The sequence below is a fragment of the Hippoglossus hippoglossus genome, chromosome 21 (genome assembly GCF_009819705.1).
Source record: "Hippoglossus hippoglossus isolate fHipHip1 chromosome 21, fHipHip1.pri, whole genome shotgun sequence".
Lineage (NCBI taxonomy): Eukaryota > Metazoa > Chordata > Actinopteri > Pleuronectiformes > Pleuronectidae > Hippoglossus > Hippoglossus hippoglossus.
The window spans coordinates 17100967-17127065 of record NC_047171.1 but is presented as its reverse complement, the minus strand read 5'-3'; the positions used below and the strand labels follow the sequence as shown (position 1 = coordinate 17127065).

The 26099-nt window shown below is 41.5% G+C and overlaps 1 protein-coding gene across 4 annotated transcripts; it reads right to left on the bottom strand.

Annotated features, from left to right (window-relative positions):
* Positions 1-45: 45 nt before the first annotated feature.
* Positions 46-25867, bottom strand: LOC117754782 (target of Nesh-SH3). Of its 4 annotated transcripts, none has more exons than XM_034574014.1 (21): positions 25525-25867; positions 18881-19060; positions 18683-18751; positions 18468-18600; positions 17770-17960; positions 15713-15756; positions 14990-15038; positions 13524-13589; positions 13231-13320; positions 9216-9404; positions 8434-8502; positions 5776-5838; positions 4901-5023; positions 4486-4575; positions 4132-4341; positions 3874-3979; positions 3107-3186; positions 2518-2547; positions 2219-2377; positions 1679-1801; positions 46-1109 (listed from the first exon to the last, which is right to left on the bottom strand). In XM_034574014.1, exons 1-21 carry the CDS (start codon positions 25634-25636, stop codon positions 994-996), a joined length of 2292 nt encoding a protein of 763 aa, XP_034429905.1. In that variant the 5' UTR covers positions 25637-25867; the 3' UTR covers positions 46-993. The 4 variants fall into 4 exon arrangements, with proteins under 4 accessions (XP_034429905.1, XP_034429906.1, XP_034429907.1 ...); XM_034574015.1 differs by having other exon boundaries at positions 8434-8499; XM_034574016.1 differs by lacking the exon at positions 8434-8502.
* Between the last annotated feature and the right edge of the window lie 232 nt (positions 25868-26099).

Genomic DNA, 26099 nt, shown 5'->3' with positions numbered 1-26099 from the left:
TACTATAAAAAGCACTGGAGTCAAATGGAAATAAGTATCAGTATATATAAAAACATGATTTATTGCTGGAAACATAAGTGGTCCATCAAAAACAACTGCCAACGTGACAGATGTGGAAAAACCGGCAAGTTTCTCTCCAATGATTTTAACACAAAACATAAATTATGTCATTGAAGCTCAGTTTATTTCTATTTTTACAAACATATATATATATTTTATTCTTTATTTTATTCTACAATACAAGACTGCACGGGCATAAAAAAATACAAATGCTTTTGTTTTCAAGTGACTCCACAGAAACTCAAACGTTGGATTTCTTACAAACAGATCAACAATTTGGCTAAAACTGTTTTATGTTTTACCTGAAATGTTTCTGTGATCACTGGTTTACAAACTGTACTTGACATCATATACATATATGAACAAAAGTTTAATACTGTGCAAACTGCAACTGCTAATAATCCCTTAGGGCCAGCAGAAGGTCGATTCTGCATGTCTGTGTGTACTTGTACTTTACAGAGTCCAATTGTACAACGAAAAGTATGATTTGGCCCCTTTCTGTGTACAAATGATGTTTGTGTGTGCTCACTGACATGCAAGTACTGGGATCAACTTTTACTTTCTTATCTCAAAAGCCCAAGCACACAGAATATTCAATAACAAACCCTTGATAAATAATATCATACACGTTATTACACTTTGGGAGCCAGCTTCCCAATAGTTTTGCCGATTACTGTATATTCAACATTTTGGTTCACTTACACTCCTGCACTCTTTTGTCCATCGTGGCATTTTGGATAAATAGAGAAATTAAGACCAATGTTACAAATGCATGGGACAGAGTTCTGTGACACATGATAGTTCTATAGAGGTTCACACCTGGGAGAGTAGGCCAAGTTCAAACTGACAGTGTCCATGGTAACATTATAGAAAAGCTTGTCTTCTTCTTCCTGGAAGCTAGGGAGCCATCCTCCGGGCCAGCTCTGTGGGATCTTACCACATCCCAGGAATAGGTGTGCCACACTCGTACCAGCCCACATAGGTAACATGTGACTTTCCTCCGATATCTCCAAAGTGGACAGGTTCCTGTCTCAGTGCTCTGTAGAACCCTGGTACAAAGACACAGACAGAGGAAGACCGTCTTTTATTTTGTGATAAAATGTCTTCATTAGAATCAGAAAAACTTTATTGTTATTGGGTTTGGGAATAGAATATATAGATCATGAATTACAATAAATAGAAAAATGAAATATGAATAGAAGTTTGTAAGAAAATAAGAAGTATGTACAAATATGCCAATTTTGTGTATATTATGTTATCACAGTTTTACATTAGGAATTTTTTTTTTTATTATCTGACCCTGAAATGAGAGATTTTTGTGTCAAAGTTTTTGCATTTCACTTCATTCAATGTTCAGGTAGAGAATAAAAGTGGATCGAAGACAGACCCCTGTGGAACATATAGCAACTTTAAGAGAACTTGATTTGGAACTAAATAAAACTAGCCCAAGGGTTAGGGGCAGGTCCAAGAAAAGTTCAACACACTGGTGACGATTATCCAGGACTTTAACAATATCATCTACAACACAATGAAGTTGTTGAATGACTTACAACCTACATAACATCATTGACACACCTGAATGACATGATAACGTTACTGATTGGTGGAACTAAAATACCTAGCCTGCTTGGTAGCTGGTCAGCAAACATCTGGGTGCCGGTCCGTCCATCCAGGAAGGAGTCGACAAACTGGCAATGGTCCTCACCATGCCCCGTCTGATCTCCAATGTTGTAGAACTTACCTAAAGAGATGGAGGACATAGGAACTAAAGTATTTGGCTTTAAAAAAGAAAATATCTGTCAATCTCTCTTCAAATTTACCATGGTTTACAGCATTTAGCATCAAGGCAAAATAACTATAAATTCATTTCTAAACAGATTACATTTTTGACGAGAACTCAGAAAAAAGAACATCTAGAATTCCATGAAAGTTTGAAACTCTGATCAACGTCATCCGGTGACGAAGGTTGTATGATACAGCTGAAAGGTGTTAAAATTGTTTTGTCATATTCTTCACTAAATGTTCTTCACTGAATTGGGTCAATTTGAGGTCACTTTCAGTCGAGAGAGATTTAACAGATGCAATGTTTTCCAAAGTGATTTGTGATTAGCCCCTGAGGATCCCGAGCAGCTGCTTGGTTCGGTTTCAGTGTAATTACCATTGAGCGAGTCACTCAGGTAGATTTTGTATCTCAGCGAGTTGCAGAGCTGGATCCCTACAAACTTCCGGTACCAGGTTCTCTTCACGTACTGCTTCCCGTTGCATTCAGAGTAGCCGTCTGATTTAAATGGGAACTGAGTCCAGATGGCGTCTTTGCCTGTGAGGAAATCATTAAAAGCAAATGCTTCATACACTGCACATTAATTGTGTAAACATGAAATAGAGAAGGTTCAACATATTAAACTGCTTGACTTTACAGCAACAGACAAATAATAAGGAAAAAAGTAGAATATTCACCTGCCACATATTCACTCACTCGAGGATCAGCTGCAAACATGAGAGAACGTTCTAATGAATAACGTTCTCAAAACAAACATGAAACATCTTGAATTATGATGCAAGACAAAGCCAAACTTGTATCAGAGCTGATTTGCCACAGCATAGCTCCGATCCAAAAGTGTGGGCTTTGATTGCAGAAGGGCAAGAGGCCAATTCAGCAAAGCTTTCCTGTGTCTGTGTGTTGTCATTGTGAGTTCAAACACAAGATTTCCTCAACTCAGGGCCATAATTCAGCTGTTTTTATGACTGCTGCAAATCTAACTTTGTTCACGTAGCGCTCTGATCACCAGGTAAAGGATTTCCGTCTGTTAGAAATTAGGACATCTGGCGATCTGACAAGACCCGAGAGTCTAATCAGTCACACCTCAGTGTCACGTTGAAGTCATTAGACTAACAGCCCACCCTTTGAGATCCGAAGCGAAGCGAATAGCTGCCGGATAATACGCAACACATAATGTACAGTGGCAGCAACGTGCAGCTATTTAGTCTCAGAGTTCTCTGTCAGTGTGACTTTAGTGGATCAGATGTTTAAGTTTGTTCAACTTGCCTGATTCTGTGCTAAACGTCACGGGATCAGTGGAGGGTCCGCTTCCCAGCTCATTCTTTGGTGTTACTTTGAATTCGTAACTGAAACATTGAGAAGAAATCTGAGTTACATGCACAAAAAAGGAATAGACCAAACTCTTTAGCTGAATTCCTCCCATCTCCAGAGCTGGGAGACATATTTTCGTGCCTTTGAAGGCTAAGTATGGGTCACACACTCACACACGCACACACACACACACACACACACACACACACACACACACACACACACACACACACACACACACACACACACACACACACACACACACACACACACACACACACACACACACACAGCTCATGGTTATTCCACGTGCTGCGTTCAGATGTCCTGGCGAAATCTGGGACAGAAACCTAGCCCAGGGGTGGGTTCTGGTGAGTTTCGAGATTTCCAGATGTTGAGATCTAATTAAAAAAACGCTCCACCCTCATTTCCTCAGCTTTTGTGTCACTTTGGCCATTTTTGCAAAACGGGATTTACTGCATGAGCTGCGAGTGAACAAATGCATCTTCAGTGTAATTTAATACTTGTCTGCAGTGAACCTTACTTTTTGTAATCAGCCAGTACTTCAAGCATAAAGTATTTATTAAACAAAGGGTTTATTTAGACAACCTTACAGTAATGTAAACCTGGTGCTTGTTCCCCAAGTGTGCAACAGTAAGAGGAATTGACCAACAGGAGGTTTTTTCCATGACATGATTTTATCCGATTTCTGGGTCACATACTTGCTCTCCGGTTTGAGATTCTCCACGGCCGTGTGTGTCTGGTTGGTCGTCAGTATGGAAATTTCCTGTCCATTCGGTCCTTTAGAGGTGGACACAACTTCATATTCTGACCAAAAACAGAAAGAATTTAAACGTTATTTTTAGCCATTAGTTATAACATATTAACAAGCAAAAAGTATATGGCTTCCAATCCTGGACTGACTCTCCAAGAGAATCCTGAAGACAGGACTTTAAAAATAGCCTCTGCATGTGCTGCACCTCTGGTCTCGTTGTCAGATTTCTGCCAGTCAAGAATGACAAAGGACGGGCAGCCCTCCACGGTGACCACAGTAAGGTTGGAGGGAGGAGTGCGGGGCGGGGTCGTCACATTCTGATCGCTGCCCTCCTCTTCAGGGAAAAAAGAGAGAGAGGAGGTGATGGAGCACGGCTCTTCTGGCTTTTTATCCGTCTTGTAGATCACGTGGGGAGCTGGAGAGAGATACATTCAGTACAGCGGTTAATTATTCATACATGCTACATTTTTCAATATTTTTACTCGATGAATGGTTTTGATAAAAAGCGGATGATTTCAATAGCGGAGGCTTAAAACCTGCAGCAGAGATGACGTCTTACCTACAAAACGCTTCTTGCCCATGATGTCTAGGTCTGATGCAGGCAGGGGCCTGAATATGGAGGAGTTTTCATATATGTCAAAGCGGCTGCCTGAAGAGGGAACAGGAGAGAGGAGTTATGGTTGGTTTGATGTGCCAGTCGTCCCTGGCAGCTCTCTCTGTCCTCAGTTTTACAGCTCTGGGCAAACACCAGCCCCCCGTGCACCAGCTGAAGCAACACTCTTTTTCGTGCCTCTGTAACTTAAAAATGTTTTTTCTTTTATTCTTTGTTGCACATGCAATCTGCATAACCCTATATCCTGATTATTATCAATGTACATGTGCAGACTCATGTTAATCATATATTTTCAAACACCTATGGATAAGATAAAAATGCAGCTCCTCCGAGGACTCATTAAAAGTCTTGTTTCTCGTACTGTTTACTGCCGGGGCAGAGGTGGTCGTCTGCTGTCTTCGCTCTTGTTTGGGCTTGGCTGTGACCAGAGGGAATGGCTTCAAGATGGACTCTTTGTCTCCTTGTTTTAGGTCCATGGGTTTATCTGAGGACAGAAAGGAGGAGGAAAATAGATCAGTTCTTCACCTGCGTCATCATCTGACTCACAGTCACACACACAGTTGTGGTCCATCTGCTCTGGCCATCTTCACTGAACAACTCTGCTGCCTTTTCCTGGCTGCAGAAAGATCAGAAATTGACTTGTTGAGTAATATATTTTGTGCTCTTTGAAGGGGAAAAGGTCTGCCTCAATACATCTGCTGCGTCCAAGGATGCCCAGATGCTCCGAACCATGAACTTATTTACACTCTTGACATCGCACACAAGTACACTTATATGAAAACTGTAAGAAAAAAGCCTGATATGAGTTGCTCTGCAAAGATGAATGCTGTTTGGTGTATTCATACAAACGGTATCATTAAAAGCGGTTTTGTACGACTGAGTATTACGGCCACTCAAAGGCACAATAAAATCTGATATTTCAAAAAACTATAAAAGAATAAAGTTGTAATTTCCCAAAATGCCATGCTGTCCCTTTAACTTGCATATTTTACATTTGTGGAACAGATGATAACATTTTAATAAAACAACAGCTTACAATATGGTAATAAATGTTTGAGGTGTTGGAGGCTTTCTAGTATTTTCTAAATTTAAGGAGTGGTTGAAAAAAAAAGTTTGACAGTCACTGGTTCATGAATCAGTGTGAGTCAAGTCTTCCCCTTGGGTTTTGAGTGTGTAATTACAGTACAAGGGACAAGGTGCAGCAGTGTTCAGTGCATCCATCACTGTCGCCCTCACCATGGTCAGTTGGTTTCCCCACCAGGTTGGGTCTCTTGTTGACGGGAATAGGGGGTTGCAGAACTGCAGGGAATCATGGGAAACAAGAGTCCATTTCAGGTTAGAAATCACAACTGAGACGGAGCAGCAGGTGGCTGGCACTGAAGAACAGATGCAAAACTGAAAATAAGTGCGGTTGGTTATTTTGATGAAACGATGAACGATGAAAGAATGTCAAGTTTATAGATTCAAAAACAGAGGAGACAACTGTGCTCTGAAATAAAAAAACAAGGGTACAAACGAGGACATAAAACAAGCAACGATGAAGCACATGAAGCCAGGCAGATTGCATGTTAAACGCTGAAGTCACTGTGTGAAGTGCACTGCCACAGTCTTCAACTAATGAAAACAATGGTTTTACTACATTTGAACCAATAAACCATTGCTTCATCCGCTCATCCTAAAAATCCCCTGAAGTAAAGCTGGGGAATTAAAAAAAATATACTCTGTCAATCCCTAACAGGAAACCAATGTATAAAGTCTAATAACTTTTTTATATGATTTTGAACCCATTCGATGAAAGTTATTTTGGATCTGTTGCAGTTTGATTATCAAATTTTCCAGAAAATCCCCACACCACAGAAAGTACAACAAAATAAAGATCGAGCCAAGCGATGAGATAAGACCCGATCCCTTATTTGATGAACACAACAAATGAGGTAGATTAAGTGAACTGGAGTGAGCGCATGAAGAACAGGGCCGTGTGATGAGAACATATTTGCCACAAACTGTCAGACTCAGATTTCTTAATATGCGTGTTCTGCCATGATTTCATGTTGTTAAACCAGCGTAATCTCCCAAAATCGTTGTTGTGATTCGAGAAGCTCTGGGAGGTTTGACACATGAAATATCACTTACATGCATCACAGCTCGAAGGTTAATCCATTTTCAGAGAAGGGTCTATTTGTCATTTTCTTATCAAAGAGATTCATTAATGGTCCCTGTTGAAAAGGTTCTGTAGATGTCCGATTATCAAGGCCTAAAAAGCATCCCATTTTCCTTTGGATTCAGTTCCTCCTCGCTGGAGCTGACCTCCCCCTGAGCTGCATAAATCAGTGATCTCTGGCATCTCCCCCCTGGAGGAGCTGAGACTATCAAGACAAACTCAAACGGCATCTGCCAAGTCTCACTGATTAGCACTGTGAATACACTCTAGTAGAGACTCTGACTCACTCGTGGCATAACTGACAGCTAATGGCAAACATATGCTCATATATAGTCAAGCAAAATGTTGAGGCAGTGATTCAAAAGCGGTGCAAAAAATGCAAAATACACAAGACAGGGGTACGTGAGATACAAAGACGAGACATCTCAACAGGGTGAAGTCATGGGTAACTGGGCAGGGAATGAAAACACAGCCAAGGTGATGTCATGTGATAAGATGCAATGTCAACAATGTGTATAAAACGATCTGGTCAGTGTTTCTGCAGAGGGTTGGTTTTGTTTGCCGTCTCACAATTAACCAGTCAAACAGAAAGGCCGGGCCTCTGATGTGCCAAAGGCCTCAGACTCTGATCTGTGATTTATAACAGCGGCAGTGGTGCGTGTACACTGGTTTCTGTCGGATAACCTCATCTTCAGAGAAGGTGGAAATATGTGCTATCAAAAGAGACTTAACTTTCAGGCTAGAAAAATATTCCCATTGAAATACTACATACCAGTTTTCTCTTTACATTGGAAGTTGAAATGCCAATATGAACTAGAACTCTGTAAAATTGTTTAGGACACTTTAATTTACCAGATTTTGAGTACAGAGATATAAGGTACAAAGCTGCAGAGTGTTGTTTGGTTTAAGAGGTAGTAATTTAGTTGTTTTTTTTTTATTTAAAAAAGAAAACAGTCACTTTGTGTTTTGAGGTGTGTGCAGGATGGCAGGCAAAACAACTACTCTTTTTTTTTGTAGAGTTGCTTCCGTAGAGCCTTGCGACTCCTAGAAGACCTCTGAAACTGTCGATGTTTCCAGAAATAACACACACTAGCTGTAACATGAGACTGAAGCGCAACCTGTCTTCACAACTAAGAGTGTCACAATCAATACATGTGGTGGTTTGCATCACTACTCTCGATGGATTGTCTGAGAATAGTGTGACCTTTTACAAAAAGCAGGCTCAGCAATGTCAAATGATTTCAGATTTCAAGCTTTGATTACAGATCAACATGATGGCTCCCTAAAAGTGAAGCCAAAGCATGTTGATTGTTCAGCGGGACCTTGGTGCTGCAGGTCCATTCCACAATCACTACTGCTCAGACTCTGGCTCCAAATTACATCGTCAGTGCAAGATGGCAGCATTCATATCCTGGGTGTTTTAGCTTCATCTCTGGATAGTGGGAGGAAGTGGAGACGTGTCGTCCATCTTTATTTACAGTGGAGAGAAAAGGTCTAAACCAAAATTAGATTCATACTGTATGCGGCTTCAGTCTCAGTCAAGTGTACTATGACTACCTCAACACAGAACACAACAGACAGGAAACATCACACTGACAAGTGAGTTGAACATCACAGAGGATGAGAGAATGTGACAAAAGCACAGATCAGTGTGACTGTGTGGGACGGGACATAACAGTGCCTCGTGGGTTAGTGAATGAGGAACACTGAAAGGTGACTTGGTTAGTCTTTACCAGGGTTTTCTTTGGACCACACCACAGGCTTAGGAAGAGCAATGGGCTTATGATGAACCCCATCGGCTGCTGGAGGGAGAAAAGGGTCGGTTGTAAAATTCTTTGTCTCAGAAAAAAGGAAAAAAAGCTCTTTCATATTTCTTTTTCATTGTCAAATGTTTGTGAAGATTAAGCTTGAAACGTGTTCGTGTTTTCAACCTAGTTCTGCAGATGTTCTTGATACAAATGGAATTGACTTTATCTCTTGACTTTTCTGACTTTGCCTTCTTTCATAACTTTTCAGAAATAAGTTTGAGGGTGTGTTTGAGAGAAGAAGAGATACAGCAAGAGAAAGAAAAAAGGGAGATTGGTTGTAGCAGCTGCACTGTCTGCACAGTTCTCAGACTGGCATGGTTGGTGTAAAATGTGGTGTTTCCTGGCCAGTGTCGTGGCCAAACTCCCCACCCTGTCAGCATGAAGGACTGTAAATCATGTTAACAATCCTGACCCCAGAGACCCCACAACTGCTCGAGGTAAAGGTTTGAGATACACACTGAGCACATGTGGCACAGCGTGGAGAACATATGGACTGTGAGAGGACATGAAGCCGAAAATCGAGCAAGAGAAGGTAGAAGAACAAACATTTCTATTGTACATCTACATTAAGAACAGTGAGTTTTCTTGTCTTCTCCTGTTGATGCACAACTGCAGAAGGAGTGGTGAAGGGAGAGGATAACCTGCTGATGTTGGAGAGGAAATGAGAGGATAGAAGTGGCAGGTTAGGAAAGTGAGTACTCCATTACCCCCAGGTGTGCTGGAGCTGCGAGAAGAAGTCAATGTCTTGGATGGAGAACCTGTTCTGACACCAACACCAGTGGAATGAGGAGGAATCCGGGTGCGAGAGAGGGTTTTGTTTCTTGCTCCTGCAGGAATTGATGGGCTAATGGGAGAACGAGGGACTTCAGCTTTGGATGGTCTGTGGATGCCAGTACCTAAACGTGCAAAAAGGCAATTGCGGAGGTTAGAGACAATCCACTTGAGAACTTGAGAGCTTTACCTAAATGGAATAGAGGACAGAAAAGTGGGGAAAAAATGCAGATGAGGACAATGAATTAAGTGACAGAGACATAAATGAGATTGAAAGATAGCCAGACCATTTGGGTGTGAATGGGCAGGGGTGAGGTGACTGTGCTGGACTGAAAATGGATTCACACATAGAGGCAGGGATAATGATTGGGTAGGGTGTGTAGGGTGGTGGGATGGAGATGGCGATGGGGAAGCAGTGACATCATCCAATGGATTGAGTTACAACTGAAAGCACTGGGTTCCATGTGGCTTGACGAAAAAGCAGAAATGTTAATGTGACAAACGTCATGGTGTTTACCAAGATTGTAACTACCGGCTCTCTCGGTAGCCAGGGCAGGTCTTGGTAGAGGCTTGCCCTCTTCAGGTGGACTAGGAGCTGTATGAAAGAGAACTCACTTGAATTCTAAGAATATTTATATCTATGAAAATGTTTAAACTTTTAAAGGGGGCATATCCTACAATTATTCTTTAATACAGAAGGAGATGATTGTTGGTTCTAAATTAACGCTGCGAAAAAAAGGGTATTTGTTGTGATTATGATATCCACGAAGAGTAAACTTTTACATGTAGTCCGAGAATACTGAACAATATAAAATCAATCGGATGGGGACATAGTTTTACCACGTCCCTGAGACTACCAGAAAATGGATACAATTTTGTTTAAAAAGTCAATACAAATAGAACCAACATTTAAATCAATACGCCCCTTTTAAAATGTAATTTAAGATCAAGTGCTGAAGCTTAATTATGGTTTGCTGATGGCAAAAAGTAGGGTCTTTACCCGTAGGGAAAGTGTATCTTGGGGTGACCTTGGTGGGTTCAGAGTAGGTCCTGGTCTGAGGCTGCAATGGTGGCCCAAGTTGAGGATGTGATCGACTCTTAGATGTGGGGTGTGGTTTGGGAAGAGATTCAGGTTTGGACTGAGTCTGTGTCTTTGGAGGAGGTTGTGACTTTAGTGTTTTTGCTTTAGTTTGTTGTTTGTCCATGGTTTTAGACTTTGGTTGATGATTAGGTTGCTTTTTTTGGTGAGTTATTGGGGATTGGGGGTTGAGTTTTTTCTTTGACAGGGGTTTTGTTTTAGGCTTGGGTTGGACAGACTTAATTTTTGGTTTAGATGTTGGTTGGACTTTAGGCCTTTCCTTGGCATTTAGCTTGGACTGTGGGTTAGTCATTGGTTGAGGGTGTGTTTGGGTTTGTGGCTGAGGTGTATTTGGAGATTGTGGTTGAGACTGGGGCTGGATGTGAATCCCTGGTAGTGCTTGTTGGGTATCAGGTATGTGCTGGAGTGTTGGTGAAGGTGTGTGGGCATGTGCCATATATGTGGGCTGGGGAGATGGTTGAGCATGTGGTTGAAGTGGGGCCTGCGTCTTTATTTGGGGTTGTGTTTTATGCTGGGCCTGATGTTTGGGATGGAGTGTTGGTTGAGATTGTGCATCTGCCCAGAGTTGCGTTGTGTTTTTAGGCTCTGGTTGGATATTCGACTTTTGTTGAGATTGTGATTGAGACAGGGTGTGGAATTTGGGCTGGGATTGTGGTTGGGTTTGACTTGGGTTTTGGGTTATGGGTTGAGATGTTGGTTGGGGTTGTGGTTGGGTCTGAGGTACTGGATGGGATGTTTGTTGGGATTGAGTTTGGGTCTGGTGTGTGGGCTGGGATGTTGTTTGGGGCTGTGGTTGAGTCTGGGTTACTGGATGGGATGTTGGTTGGGGTTGGGTCTGGGGTATGAGTTTTGATGTCGGTTGTGGTTGATGTTGGATCTGGGACCTGGGCTTGGATGTTGGTTGAGGTTGTGGTTGGGTCTGGGGTATGAGTTTTGATGTTGGTTGGGGTTGTGGTTGGGTCTGGGGTATGAGTTTTGATGTTGGTTGGGGTTGTGGTTGGGTCTGGGGTATGAGTTTTGATGTTGGTTGGGGTTGTGGTTGGGTCTGGGGTATGAGTTTTGATGTTGGTTTGGGTTTTGGTTGGGTCTGGGGTATGAGTTTTGATGTTGGTCGGGGTTTTGGTTGGGTCTGGGGTATGAGTTTTGATGTTGGTTTGGGTTGTGGTTGGGTCTGGGGTATGAGTTTTGATGTTGGTTGGGGTTGTGGTTGGGTCTGGGGTATGAGTTTTGATGTTGGTTGGGGTTTTGGTTGGGTCTGGGGTATGAGTTTTGATGTTGGTTGGGGTTGTGGTTGGGTCCGGGGTATGAGTTTTGATGTTGGTGTGGGTTGTGGTTGGGTCTGGGGTATGAGTGTTGATGTTGGTTGGGGTTGTGGTTGGGTCTGGGGTATGAGTGTTGATGTTGGTGTGGGTTGTGGTTGGGTCTGGGGTATGAGTTTTGATGTTGGTGTGGGTTGTGGTTGGGTCTGGGGTATGAGTTTTGATGTTGGTGTGGGTTGTGGTTGGGTCCGGGGTATGAGTTTTGATGTTGGTGTGGGTTGTGGTTGGGTCTGGGGTATGAGTTTTGATGTTGGTTGGGGTTGTGGTTGGGTCTGGGGTATGAGTTTTGATGATGGTTGGGGTTTTGGTTGGGTCTGGGGTATGAGTTTTGATGATGGTTGGGGTTTTGGTTGGGTCTGGGGTGTGAGTGTTGATGTTGGTTGGGGTTGTGGTTGGGTCTGGGGTATGTACTGTGATGTTGGTTTAGGCTTTGGTTGTGGTCGATGCTGTGGGTACACTCCATGTTTATCCACATGTGTGTGGGAGACTGGCACAGACGCCACAGTGGGAGTAATGTGTAGTGTAGGATGGACCTTGGGAGCTAATGGAATTTCAAGGAAAGGAGGCAAGACAGATCTGGAGAGGTCTCCTCCACCTGGGACGTCCAAGAAAGAGAACATGAAGCTTGAAAATATAATTTCAAATATAATAGATTGTAGAAAAGGTTACTTTAGAAAAATGAAATAGAACAACATATTTTATTGTATAGAAAATGTTGAAAACAAGACATACAGAGAGTTAAGGAACAGTTTAAATTCAGATAATCTGAATCACCCAAGAACTCACCAAGCTGGTCTTGGACTACAGCACAGGTTACACAATAACTTTAGAGACCCAACTGGCAAGAGTCTGATAGAAGGGGTCAGATTTCAAAGGCAGACAGACCATATGGAGGTATTTTCAAAAACCATTATGAAATATCAATTGATGGAATGGATACTGAAAGGGAAAAAGATGATTCATGAGTTCATTCATAAGAAATGGGAGACAGATACAGGGGAATTAAGAATTGTAATGGGATGTATTTGAGATATGACTGAGTTGAAATTGGCACTGTTTAAGTGAGCAGCAGCTAACAAGCTTCTCAGTGCCGACTAACAGTCAACTCTTTCGAGGGTTGGGAAAGATCCTTTGCAGTACTCAAGGCTTGTCCTACAGATTTCCGATTCGAGTAATGTCCTGTCCTGTGATTAAACTGTGAAGATTAAATCATGAAAATGAGATGTAAATACAACCGAAAAGACACAAGAGATCCTTCAAACGATCATTAAGAATCCTTTCAAGTTTTGTTGTTGCCATGCAGCCAAGACCACCTATCTTACGCTCAGTGCAATCCAAACAGCTGACACCATCAGCTAGTTTCCACAGGAATGGCTGAGCTACAGTACTTATTCATTGCATGCCACTCATGCAGGTCATTACAAACACTGTAAAGCACTGACAGCCTCTCAGTTACAATCCGCCAAGTCTATGATTGCAGCCGGTATGAGAGCCATGAAGCTTTTTCAAGAAGAGCTGTGATTCACTGTTTACCGATTGGCCGTTTGGTGACGGTAGGCGGTGTGGGTCCAGGGGTTGACAGAGATTCCTGTCTAGTAGTTGTAGTAGTACTTGTGGTTGGAGCTGAGAAATATAGTGTATGTTAGTAGACCTTGGAGAAAAGTTGTTCCTGTAAGTGCTGTAGAATGTACAACAAATTTGTATGTACAGTAAACAAAGATTTCCAGCAGGAAAGTGATAGAAAAGTCAGGTACACTGGTCAGTTATAAGTTCAAGTTGTTTCTTTCTGACTGCTGAACTCAATTTGAGGTCATAAAAGTCATTACCAAGAGTTGTCTTTGACGCTATGCTCCGGGAGATGGGCAGTCTGCCCTGGGTCTTGTTATGGAGAACTGACAAAAACAGAGGAGGAGAGATTCAAGTGAAGGACTTGAGATTTAAGATGCCCGCAGAGTCCTAAAAAAAAGAGTCTGTAAAAGAATTATGTTTGTTAATTTATTTTACAACAAACAAATACATTTCAGAGGAAAAAATTATGTCTCATTTGTGGTTAGGATTCATTATATTTTTCTTCACCATTAGGATCTGCACCTTTAGCATCTCTATCAGCTGTTAACCAACTATATCCATGCCAGGCACCTAAGGAACAATATGGTTAAATGTACAATAATCTGCCGTTAATTCGCAGCAGAAACCAGCAATGAACAGAACTCTAAAACTGTCCAAATATATAATAGTATATAATCTTGAAATTTTGAGTAAAAGGTTGCCTATCAACAGTTAAAGAGCAAAACAATTATTTATTCAAAAAAATATCCACCTCGTTGCTGATGTTGATCGACTTTTGAAGTGGATTTTGTTTGGGGATGAAAACAACCAAAGTCGACGATGAGGAGAGTAGAGCAGTGAGATTTAATCAAAACAGAAAAGTTCTGGGCTTAAACTTAAGAGTTAAACGAAACTGCGAACTGCGGTGATAATAACCTCAGCCAAAGAGGTTATGTTGTTTTCACCCTTGTCCATTTGTTTTTTGCTTGGCAGCAGGATTACGCAAAAAACAACTGGATGGATTTCTACCAAACTTGGTGGAGGAATGGGACATGAGCCCCAAAAACAACAACCATTAAATTCATCCAGGATTTTTTTAAACTTTCTTTAACATTGTGAGATATGCGTTTTTTTGCTTTTTATACTTTCACCAATTTCCCAGGATATAATAGATGGATTTTCATGAAAAAAGCAAACAGGTATGTTTGGGGAACTAAAATCTATGAGTGTGCAATTTGGTGCAGTCTGAATTTAAGGGAACTGTTGGGCTTTGGAGGAGGTATGCGCTCTACTGAGTGGCATCCTAGTTGCTTATGGGTTCATTGCTGAGAGACCATTTTGCATTATTCAGTCAGTTGTTTGATCCATTGCTCTATAAAGCTGCAATCAAAGGAGGCTAAAGTAGGCTGAAGGCAACATGTTAAAATTAAAGGTAATTTGTGGTATACTGGATTGTGTACACTTAATTTTAAAAATGATATTACTCTAATTGGCATCTGCAATAAATCTCCCGAAAACATTGATTTAAAGTAAGTGCGAGGTGGAAGTGACTAGGTTCTATTTGTAAAACAATTAATCATAGTTGGAGTTCAAGTTCTTCCAGTGCTGAATCTTGTGAAGTCAGTGAGAAGACATGAAACAGATATTTCTGAACAGTGGTAAATCAAAGTGTGTTATAAAAATTCTGCTGCTGTATTAAAAGGGTTCAGTGGGTTTAACCAAAAGCATGTCTCTGCAGGCTTACCATGGCGAGGAGAAAAGGGGAAGGAGCGTGGACCTGATGTTATAGGTTTCTGGTGGGTGAAAGATAAGAGGACACAATCACAAACAATACACATTTACCCTCACTATCATCTTTTCTCTTTATTCCCGGACACTTACACCCTCTCCTCCATGTTGATTTGGTAAAGTCCCCAGTGAAAAAATGGTTATTCTGAGTTTCCCTAGAGATGAGCAAGCAATGCAGCTGATGCTCAACAGCTGTGGTGTTTTATGGGTTTGAGTCCAGGAGCACATGGTACAGCAGCCCCGTGCTGTCAGAAAATCAATACCACCTTTCCCCTCTCAACTCGTTTCCACACCGTTATCGTTCTCCCCCTCCATCCAATCTCCCTTCCCTCTCTTTTACTACTCCAGAAGTTAGCTAGCTGCAGCCGGTTCTTCTTGGCTTGGCCAACCCTGGCTGCACTGATGCTGTTTCCACTGAGCAGTTGGATGGAAAATTAATGAGGCAAATAACCCTAAGAATAGCATAAGCTCACTTGTGCACATAAAACAGACTTTTAAGTATATTGTCTGTTCCAACTACTCACCTGCTCCCTAAAATATTTATTTTGGTTAGAACCTGTGCAGTGACACTTCTCGCTCCTACAATAACATTCTAACGTTAAACACGTCATATTATTAGGAGTAATACTTAGGTTATGTCTTGATAATAGTTTATAAAAAAAGTGTGTCCAATACGTACCACAGGTTTTAGGGGCTGCTTAAAGATTTTCCTGATGGCCTTCTCTGGGAACACAAGAGACAGATCAGTGAAGAAGTCAGTAAAGTCGAACCAACAAAAGTGAAGGAACAAAATAAAACCACATTTCAATTACGCTTTGTCCAAGATGTGTTTAATTTCATGATGATGAATGAGGAGTCCTTTGTAGTGGCTTAATAAAAACTAAACTACAAGATGGTTTTGATTCAGTATCTCAGTGGATTGTGCTGCATAAGAAGATGATGTCACCACAGTCCCTTGCACTTACTGGGTGAAAACTATTTGCCTTCACGTATTCACAAGAAAAAAACATGGGAATGAGCAACAATGTTGTTCCCTAAAATTACAGAGAAACAAGATACAGAACAGAAACATCATGAAAAGATTTTCTGTTTTGGTAACTAATAAAAAATGTTATCAGGGAATCAGAACTCTCCCTGGACAATTAATAAATCTGGCTAAACGGCCCCTAATGCTTTTTGCCAAAGATAACAGCAAGACCTCCAGCAACTTTTCACTTTATCATCTTTATCAATCTATGATGATAATTTTAGAGGTATGATAATGAAAAAGTAGCTTAACGCCTGGACATCTAAACTTTAAAACAATCCTTGCTTTTTTTTAAAGAAAAGAACCAAATAGTGGAAGTATTTTTTTTGTTAATAAAACCTTTCTATACTTGTTCTCCTTCTATATACTCTACAACAGTGGTAACCAACCCGTCGATCACGATCTACCGGTCGATCTCTGAAACTAAATGTCATGATTCTACGGTATGAAGATGCGTATCTTCCGGTCTGTCGATAACAATCAAAGCCCGTTAGAACAAATGAATATATTCAGAAAGTGAAACGCTGGAGTGCTTTTACTTTGAAAAGGGTTCGGAAAGTGTTGTAAATACATTTGTGTTATAGACAGATAAACATTGTGTTCCACTGCAGAATAAACAGAGAAAATGATCTTTCACCTGAGTTTTAATGTTTATCTGATGAATTTATGTCACAAACATAAATGGATGCAACACATTCTGTATGCGTTTCAAAAATAAAAGCACTCCAGCGTTTCTGTTAACGGAATTCAGTCTTGTGTTTAAAAAGGTTTTTTTATTGTGAAATATTTGCAGGAGCGGAAGATGCACGGCTTCATACTGTATAGTACTGGTATTTATTTGTGTACACAGGACTATACAGGACTACCACAGGACTAAGCCTTTATGTAACAACATTGTGCTGCAGTTGCATCTCCTCTGCAAAACATATTGTTGAACTGAGAAGCTAAATATTGTGCATTGAACAGATGCTGTAAATATGAATTGATATCAATGTGAATTTGTGCATTGAACTGATAAAGTTGCACAACTGCCTTTTTTTTGTGTATATTTATGCTCGTACATTCAGCCTTTAACAGAAATTGCACAAAATTATAAATTTGACCCTCCTAAGTGGGTGGTAGATCTCGGCTTACGTTTGAAATTTAAAAGTGATTTTGGGCTTGAAAAGGTTGGTGACCACTGCTCTACAATGATGAGACAAAACATAATGATCACCCCTTCCTAATATATTTTGGTTCTTCGCATTCATTACACCAAAACAGCTCCAACCTGCCGAGGCATGGATACCACAAGACTTCTGAAGATGCCCTTTGTTTAACTACGTTTTAAGTGTTGATGTGGAGCCATTGCAGATCATGATTTCTCCATTTCCAGATTACTGTACCAGAGGCACCCCAATTCTTTGATGGCCGTAAGTGTTTGGACAATATCAAAGTCATTCAGGTCTTTACACCTGCCCAATTCTATGATAACAGACTGCCTCCTCACCATCCAATATATCACAGACAATGATGCATTACAATCAACATTATTAGCTGTGAGTGTTCATAACGTTTCAGCCCCAAAATGTTGTCCAAATCCTGATTGCCTTTAGTTCTTCAGGATACTAGGTTGTTTTCTCTGTGGCTTTGCTCTACCTCCCCATTTATAGCAGCCATAGCAAGTGGTTCTCAAATGATGGTGAGTGAATCATGTACAAGATACTGACCCTCTAATCCCCCCGAGCTGATGTTGTGAATGACCGGCTTGCTCCACATTCCAGTGTCATCCTTGGAGTTGGGCTGAACACCAAACTCATAGACTGTGTTGGGCTTTAGATGGTCGATGACTGTGTCGCTGGTAGGGCAAGTCTGGTAGTTCCACTTCCTGCTCCTCTCACGATAGCGCACCGTGTAGTGTCTAAGATGAAGGACAATAGAACATACTGATTAATCTTAAATAATACGTAAATGGTAAATGGCCTGTATTTATATGGCACTTTTTTAGTCCTGCTGACCACTCAAAGCTCTTTACAGTACAGTTTTACATTGACCCATTCACACTCACATTCATACAGTGCATCTATGTGCAACACTTGAGAAGAGAACAATTTGGGGTTCAGTATCTTGCTCAAGACACTTCAGCATAGTCCTGTTATAGAACTACCGCTCTAACCCCTGAGCCACAGTCTATGAAGAATCTGAGTCATTGTAGTGATAGAATAAGTACAAGAAATAAAAGGAAAATGGATTTGCCGATTTTGTTTTCTCAATCATTCAAGAGGTTTCATCTGTCCTGTTTTTCCCCAGCCTTCGAACCTTCAAGGGACATTTGTGCTTGCATTTCACAGAAGACAATTTATGTTTTTAGCGTTTTCTTTGTTACCCTGTGCATTCAGTTTGTGTCTGTGTTACTGTGTAAGCTCACCCGTCCTCTACACAGTCATTCATGATATTGCCCTCATGAGGTGTTTTCAGCAGTGTCCCCCAGGACAGGAGCACTGAGGTGGGCGTTACTGATCCAATCACTAAGTGAAGTGGCTTCTGCAGTTCCACTTTACCTGAGAACAAGTTAACACATCTTACTTTAATAAACATGTCTGCCTCCATCCATATCTGAATGTCACTTCTACCAAGCCTTACCTTTGCACTGCTTTTTCACCTCGTTGGTCGGGATGGGCTGGACGGCTATAAGGTACTTGGGCTCAGCATCTTTAAAACGAAGAATAAACTAGTAATGTCATAGATTATCGATCTGCACACTCATCTTCCCTTTTAGCCATGACTAAAAAAGTCAAAACTAATCTACATTGGACATAACAAATGAATAGCCTGCCTTACCAAACTCAGTCTCATACGGCTGTCCATTCTCTGGCAGCGGAATGAACTGTTTGGAGAACATGCTGCTGCCATAGCCCAGGATGTAGCCCTCGAGCTTGGTGTCAGCGTTTGGTCGCAGAAACTTCATCACAATGGTGTCTCCTGTGGCGTTGATGCGAACTTTCATGTTCTGACGTCGCACTGGGGAAGCAGGAGAGGGCATACATGAACCATTTAATATAAAAAAAATTCTATTAGTCTTTGGTTTTTCAGACACAAAGAGAATCAGTAACATAAAAGATGGAGAAAAGGAGGTTCTGCAAGTAATTAAAGACAAAACCAAGGTTTTAGTCACATTTAAGTCACTGTCAATCTGCTACTTAAGGCTGATTCATGCTTCTGTGTCGAAGCTACGCCGTAGGTGCGCACGTAGCCTACGCACGGGGCCGAGCATTCACAGTTGTGTGTAGGTGTGTGTGAGACGCCCTACAATTACATCGCCGAAACTCTAGTGGCGGTTTCTATGCTGGTGTTGAGTATCTTCCGGTTTCTGGTCTGCTTCTTTGCAAATTCTCTGGCGTCTCTGTTTACTTCAGAACAATGGCGAGTGTTACTAAACGTATCGTGTTGGAGCTGATAGATGCCCAAGAGCGATTACTTTTTCTAAAAGAACTGCAACGAAGAAAGAAAAGAAATCGTCCATGTTCGTTACATCAACTCAATCCAAAAATCTGAAAAGCGAGTCTGCGGTAGATGCGTAGTTACATTTTTGGGGAGGTGCACCTCAGGGTACGGCGTAGGGTACAGGTCCACCTGTAGGCTATAGCGTAGCTTCGACGCAGAAGCATGAATTGGGCTTTATAATCATCATGAACTGCAAACGTTGCAGCTTCTATATGAGCTGTGGCTGCAACGTGCATCAATCAGCCCCAAGATTAAATCGACTGACAGGTAAATAACATCTGATCATCTCGTTACAAAGGCATTTGTCAAGGGGTGGAATATATTGGGCAGAAGGTGAAGGTCAGTTCTTAAAGTTGAGTTTGAAACATGAAAATTGGGGCGGTCAAAGGATCTGACTTTGGCAAGGCCCATATTGTGATAGATGGTCTGTGCATCTTCAGGTCAGGTCTTGTCCGGTGTTCCTGGCATGCAGTGGTTCATTTTTTACAAAAGTGCTCAAAGGAAGGCCAAACTCTCCGTTTCTCTTTGGTGGCCACAGTGTGTTAGGAATTTGTTAAGGTTTGGATTCAACCATTTCTGTATCTCTGCCAAAGGCGGATTGTCATCACTCATCTCAACTCTGTATGTCGTAGAAATACTTAAGTTTCTAAACATTCTTGCCTTTAATCATAGATGAACTCAAGTGAAGTGCACAATAACCAGTGAACAGACAAGCAATCCCTGCAAACACAATGCATGAAAGTATTTGTTTATTTTTCTCTCATTACTTGCCTCAGTCATGTGGCCTTCAAAACTAGCCAAGAACTCAGCATGCTAGCAATTAGCGATTTAGAAACAGAATCAAGTGCATCAGAAAAGTCAGATGAGTGCAGCGAGGCCAGAAGTGTGACTGACAGTTGGCTGCTGCACATGTAAATCAATAAATAACACCATTGGATGATAAGTGGTGAGAATTCGTTATTATAACATATACAGCTTTGTTGAATGAAATTTGTATATTGCAATTCTTCTTTTCAGAAATGTCAACAACATGCCTTGTTTTTGTATTTTCTATTCCACAGTGGAAATTACAAGAAATTCTATGGGACTCAGACTTTCACCTCCCGTAGTGTACAAGGCTTAAAACTTTCTGCCTGGATTATGTACTATATTTCTCAAGAGTACATGTCCTTGGCTCAAATTAAAGCTTCATAGCGTTAAATGAAATAGTGGAACTTTGCATGAGGAACGATTCCAGCTGCTGCCTGATGCCAAAACAGACACTGACAGGGAACGAGGGGGAAGCCCTGGATTTGAAAAACACCCTCGCGCTTTTCCAGCTATGTGTTTCCTATCAAAACGGCATTTGTTTTGATTCTCTCATCAATATTTCCGATAAAACACAAGTGGTATTGGCTCTGAGGGAGAGTGTATGAAACATTAGGAAACTTCTGGCAATACAAGCAAATATTGGCGTGTTCCCACGACACCGCGGCCATTTGGCCCACACGCCTCCTAGGGACTGTTAAGACTTATCAGTATTTCCAAAGTGAAATGGATAAAGCTTCAGGAACAGATCCAGTTACAGCCCTGGTAATCAATCATCTACAATACAAAGAGAAAATGACTGACATTTGGTTAGCCACAAAAAAACTGATAATATACAACATGATGTTGTGTGTTTTTGTGTGGGAACAATGTTATGAAAATAATGAGGCTGTTTAAATTTACACACTTCCTGAGGTCAGCTGTGCTGGTGACTCTGACCCTGTCAAACACACGAGCTCGCTGCAGATTTACAACCTCAACAAAAGCTGTAACTAAATATAATCACATCCACAATCCCCGCCTTCATAGCCACGGATAAATGACTGAACACGTCAAGACAGAGGCTTTGTTTAATTTCTGATTGGAAAGTCAATGGAACAAGTTTAAAGAGACACAAAACGCCTACAGAGACACTAAATAGGAAGCAAAGTGAGACACGGGGATGAAACGACCACATAACACATAAAGTACCCACAGTGAGACGGAAAGCAACAGAACCAAAGACGACAAAAATATGCAAATCAATCACAGAGATGCAAAATGAGCACAAAAAGTCACAAAACAGCCATTGACTGATTTAAAACGAGCACAAAGTGACACAAAACAGCTACAGAGACACAAATAAGGTTGTGTTTCTTTTGTGTATGTTTCAATATGGGTCTTGCTCTCAAAGTCATTTACATGTGTGCTTCTAGGGCCTATTGATTTTCAAATGTACATATGGAAAGTTGGTGGCAGATTTTTGCAAACAGCTTCGCAGAAACATCAATACTTACATGGGGGGGGGGGGGGGGCTCATCTATATAACATTGTAAATCTCATGGTAAAGATTAAAACCATCTATACCTTTCATGCAGAGAACATATTCGATCCATAAACAATTACTGTCCAAGCAAATCCATCGTGACTCTTGGTATCAGCCAATAAACACGTCAGATTATGCAATAAACGATGCCACAACATTCAATAAATATTTCACCATCGTAATCATACTGTAATGGACAAAAACACAGACCATTTAATCCTGCTGGCTTGAAACAGAGAAACACCCTAACACTGGAAACTCATGTCAAAAGACTTGGCTCAGCGGAGCAGTGATCACGGAGCCTCAGCGGTGATGGATGATCCTCTGGGAGAAGGACTAGGTTAATGGGGGTGTCAGCGCAACAGGCTGTCTTCACGTTCAGCTGCTGGGCAACATGATATTTTTATGTGTGTTTGGTGTTTGAAAATAAATATTCACACCAGCACATCAGCAGTATTGGCATCAACACATCAAGATTTACTGTCTGATGTTATCAAGCCAGACTTCCACAATCAGCGGCTCTCTCCTGCTCCGCTGTGTCTCTCTCTCTCTCTCGGTCTCTCGGTTCAGAGGAAGAGTTAGAATAAACACTGAGAATAAATACACTCAGATCATGTCAAGACTTTTCTGTGAACTAATGAACTATAAATATCTGAAGCAAAACCTCAAAAGGAAAAAAAGAAACTTGGCGCAGGCCTTTGTTATCAAAATGTGCGGTGGAAAAGAGATTTTCTGCTCTTTTTCGGAGATTGGAAAACGGACACGGAGGCATGACGTCATGTTAGCTTGTCTCGAGCAGCTGAACATCACAGCTGAGCCCTGTACGATGTTAATAACTCCGTCCAAATGAGGGTATAAACTCTTCCTATTGGTGCAGTTTATTGCTCAAAAATCCCCTCGTATCACACACTTGTAAATCCATAAACGGACCTTTCTTACCACACTCCTTCTCCCAGCCTCAGGGTGTTTTTACACGGCTCTGGTGTAAAGTATTTCAGCCTCACAGTCCTGGAGTTGGAGATGGAGGAGACTTGGCTTCCTCCACCGCAGAGACACATGCTTTATGGCCATTGGTAAAACATAAAAAGCCTTCATTTAAGACAATGGAGTCTGAAAATCTTGCTAAGTCTTGTGCCAGTCAGAGCAGCGAGGATTTTAAATAACTTAGCTGGTGACCAACCAACAGCTGCACTGACCTATATCGGCTGTGAGGGGAAGAACCTGAGCCTGCAGACTGAAGTAACTCATCCCTCTGAATATCGACTGTAATCCACCAGGAGCCTCTTTGATCCCGTCCCTCTCTGGAACAATCACAGCTCTTGGCCTCACAGGAGGCCGTGACGTGCGGCCCAGTGGTAAAGAGCCTTGTCTGGGATCGAACCACTACATTTTCCCACCTGCCTCGGCTGCGTCCATGCAGGTCTCTCTGGTCTCACACCATTTATATCCCCCCTGACAGATTTCGACGGAGCAACAGCTGTTTTCCCTTCCACTGTGGCACCGCTCCATCCATCCTTTCCTCCTTCACTAATTCATTGTTGTTCTATATGTGTCAGCAGCCTTTTTCCCATCAACTAGATCCTCTTTCAGCTTCCTTAAGTGCTTTGAATGTATCTGTCTTGTCCACTAATCTCCCCCACTTTGCTCTTTCCTTCAATATTTCTCTCTTATTAATGTATACCTGACACAAGGCCATGTTCTGTCCGACTCGGCTGAAGTTTCCAGGTCGTATATATAGTTCTGAAATGAGTTAGTGGCGAATCATTTCTTGCATTTCTAGAGATTCAACTCATTCATCTCCTCTGGGTTCGCTCGGCTTAGTGTAAATATTTCAGAACCCAAACACATTAAAAGCTGTGCAAAGAACAGATCATCTAACATTGCATATACCTGTCAACTCCATTACTATGCTCTGATATCACTGACACAAGAAAACAAACACTTTCATTCTAAAACCATGAGTTGGGTCCAAGAAGAACAGAGATAGAGTTTAACTCTCCTCCCAAAAGAAACACCCACACCCACACACACATCTCATTTCAACAAACTCCCAAAGCTGCACAGTGTGAGATTTGTCTGCAAGTCAAGTTCAGCCTGCAAGTTACGCACTGGAAGCAGCTCTTTCCACTGCGCTCACCTCTTTATATCGACTCCAGTCAGTTCAGCTCAAATCACTTTTACTACCATCAGAGTCCTCAAAGGATGACTCTGTGTGTGTGTGTGTGTGTGTGTGTGTGTGTGTGTGTGTGTGTGTGTGTGTGTGTGTGTGGGTGTGGGTGTGAGTGAGCGAGAGAGAGAGAGAGAGAGAGAGAGAGAGAGAGAGAGAGCAGTGGGATAATGGGACAATATGGAAAACCTTTGTGGAAAATGTGCAGTTTTTCCAAGAGATTTGCTCTATTAAGTAATTTGGTCCATTAATGTTTTATATAATGCAAAAATGATGTAATAACTTCCATGTTGCTCTTCAGATTTTGGATATATTTGTTTTTGGTCGTTTGCAGAGGCCCAAAAATGTTATCTCTACTGTGCCTGAGTTTATTTTTAAAGACTCTCTTCGGGTATTTGAAAAAAAATAAAAATCCATGTTTTAAACAAATGAAACAATCAATAAAAAAAATCATCAGCCTGAAAAAAATGAGCTTAACTTATAAACTTTTCACATTGACTGCTTCATGGGCTCGGTTCCAGGAAAGCCACCCCATTACTTTGTCTGAAAGCCTGACCTTTGACCCCGTACCTGGAAACCTTTTTATTAAAGCCTGTAACTGATCTGTTTCGCCCTGTCTCTGTCTGCTCGCCTCGTTTCAGGGAAACGATCTACTAAACCACACCGACTGTAAAAACAGTGCTCACAGTTTCTCATCATTTGAAAGTGTAACAGGCGACTCAAGAAAGGAAATCGGAGTGTTAGCATAATATTTAACGACTAAATGAAGGCTCCAAAATGAATTTACATAAACTTCAATCCTCTTGAATTTCACTATTTGTGCACTGCACCGCCTCACAGCTTGTTTTGTTTTCTGGATACCAAGAGCAACTCTGGAGAAAACACATGAGTCAGGCTACATTAAAGCCAAATGAGGTCATCAGGGGTTGCATCTAATTACAATGGTACGTTCGTAGATATCAAGATAAAAACGGGGGGAAAGATGCCTGAGGATGAACCCTGTTGCTTTTTCTTTTCTGCACAATAAATCCACTTTTTTTTTTTTTTTGCATTTGGGGATTCCTGCAAATTAGAAACTGCTAAAAACGCATTTTCATTTTTGGAGGCAAAGCACTTCTAACATTCATGATAATGGAAATAAGATTTGTTAAATAGCCACCACCTGTCAATATACTTTGCAGAAATTTGCCCTTAGAAAAAGCCCTTACTCTTGTCATTTGTATTTAAGACAAATATCCATCTTGCAAACTGTAGCACATTGTCCATCCAAGCTTATCCCAAGATGCATTTAGCAGAAGGCAGAGAAACACCATGGAAAAGCAAACAGTGCTTCAGAGGATTTACACAGAGCAACAATCACAATGATGCACTTGCATGGATTTTCGACTTTCAGAGGACCATGATGACCACTTGCAATCAATACTATTTCCTCTTGTGGATATTTCAGTATAAGGCAATGACAACAATGCAGGAGTCACCTACCTCTGCTCCTGCGAGGAGTTGAGGGACCAGACAGCGCTATCCCAGCGATGAAGACCAAGAGGAGTAGGACCAGAAAGCCGCGTGAGTTCTGCTGCATCCTCATCATCATCATCTCTGCTGTGGCCGGCTCAGAGTCTCAGGTGCAATGAAGCTGCTGTTGTCTTATCTCAGGGACTCACAACAACTCAGCGTTATCTCACGGACTCAATAAATCTTTGGTAACAGGGTGAGAGTGGTGTGTGTGCTGCAGCTGCAGGAGTCAGACTAGATGTTTGTGAGGTGGCTGGACTACTTCTCTGAGCTTGGGGCTCTCAGGACTAGCACAGCTCACCAGACTGAACTTCTGGACTGCCCCATCCATACCTCTATAATGGAAGGAGGGGACAAATAGAGTTGGACACACCCATTCTCCTTTCCCTCCCTCATCTCTCCTTTTCTTTAACTCTCCATCTCACACTCTCTTTAAGAGAGAGAGGGAGAAAAGGAGTAGAGTAAAAAGAGTTTTGTCCAAAACTCCTGCCCTTTTTTTTCCTGTTCTTTTTTTTCTCTGCTTATTCTGGTGTGTCCACATCGAT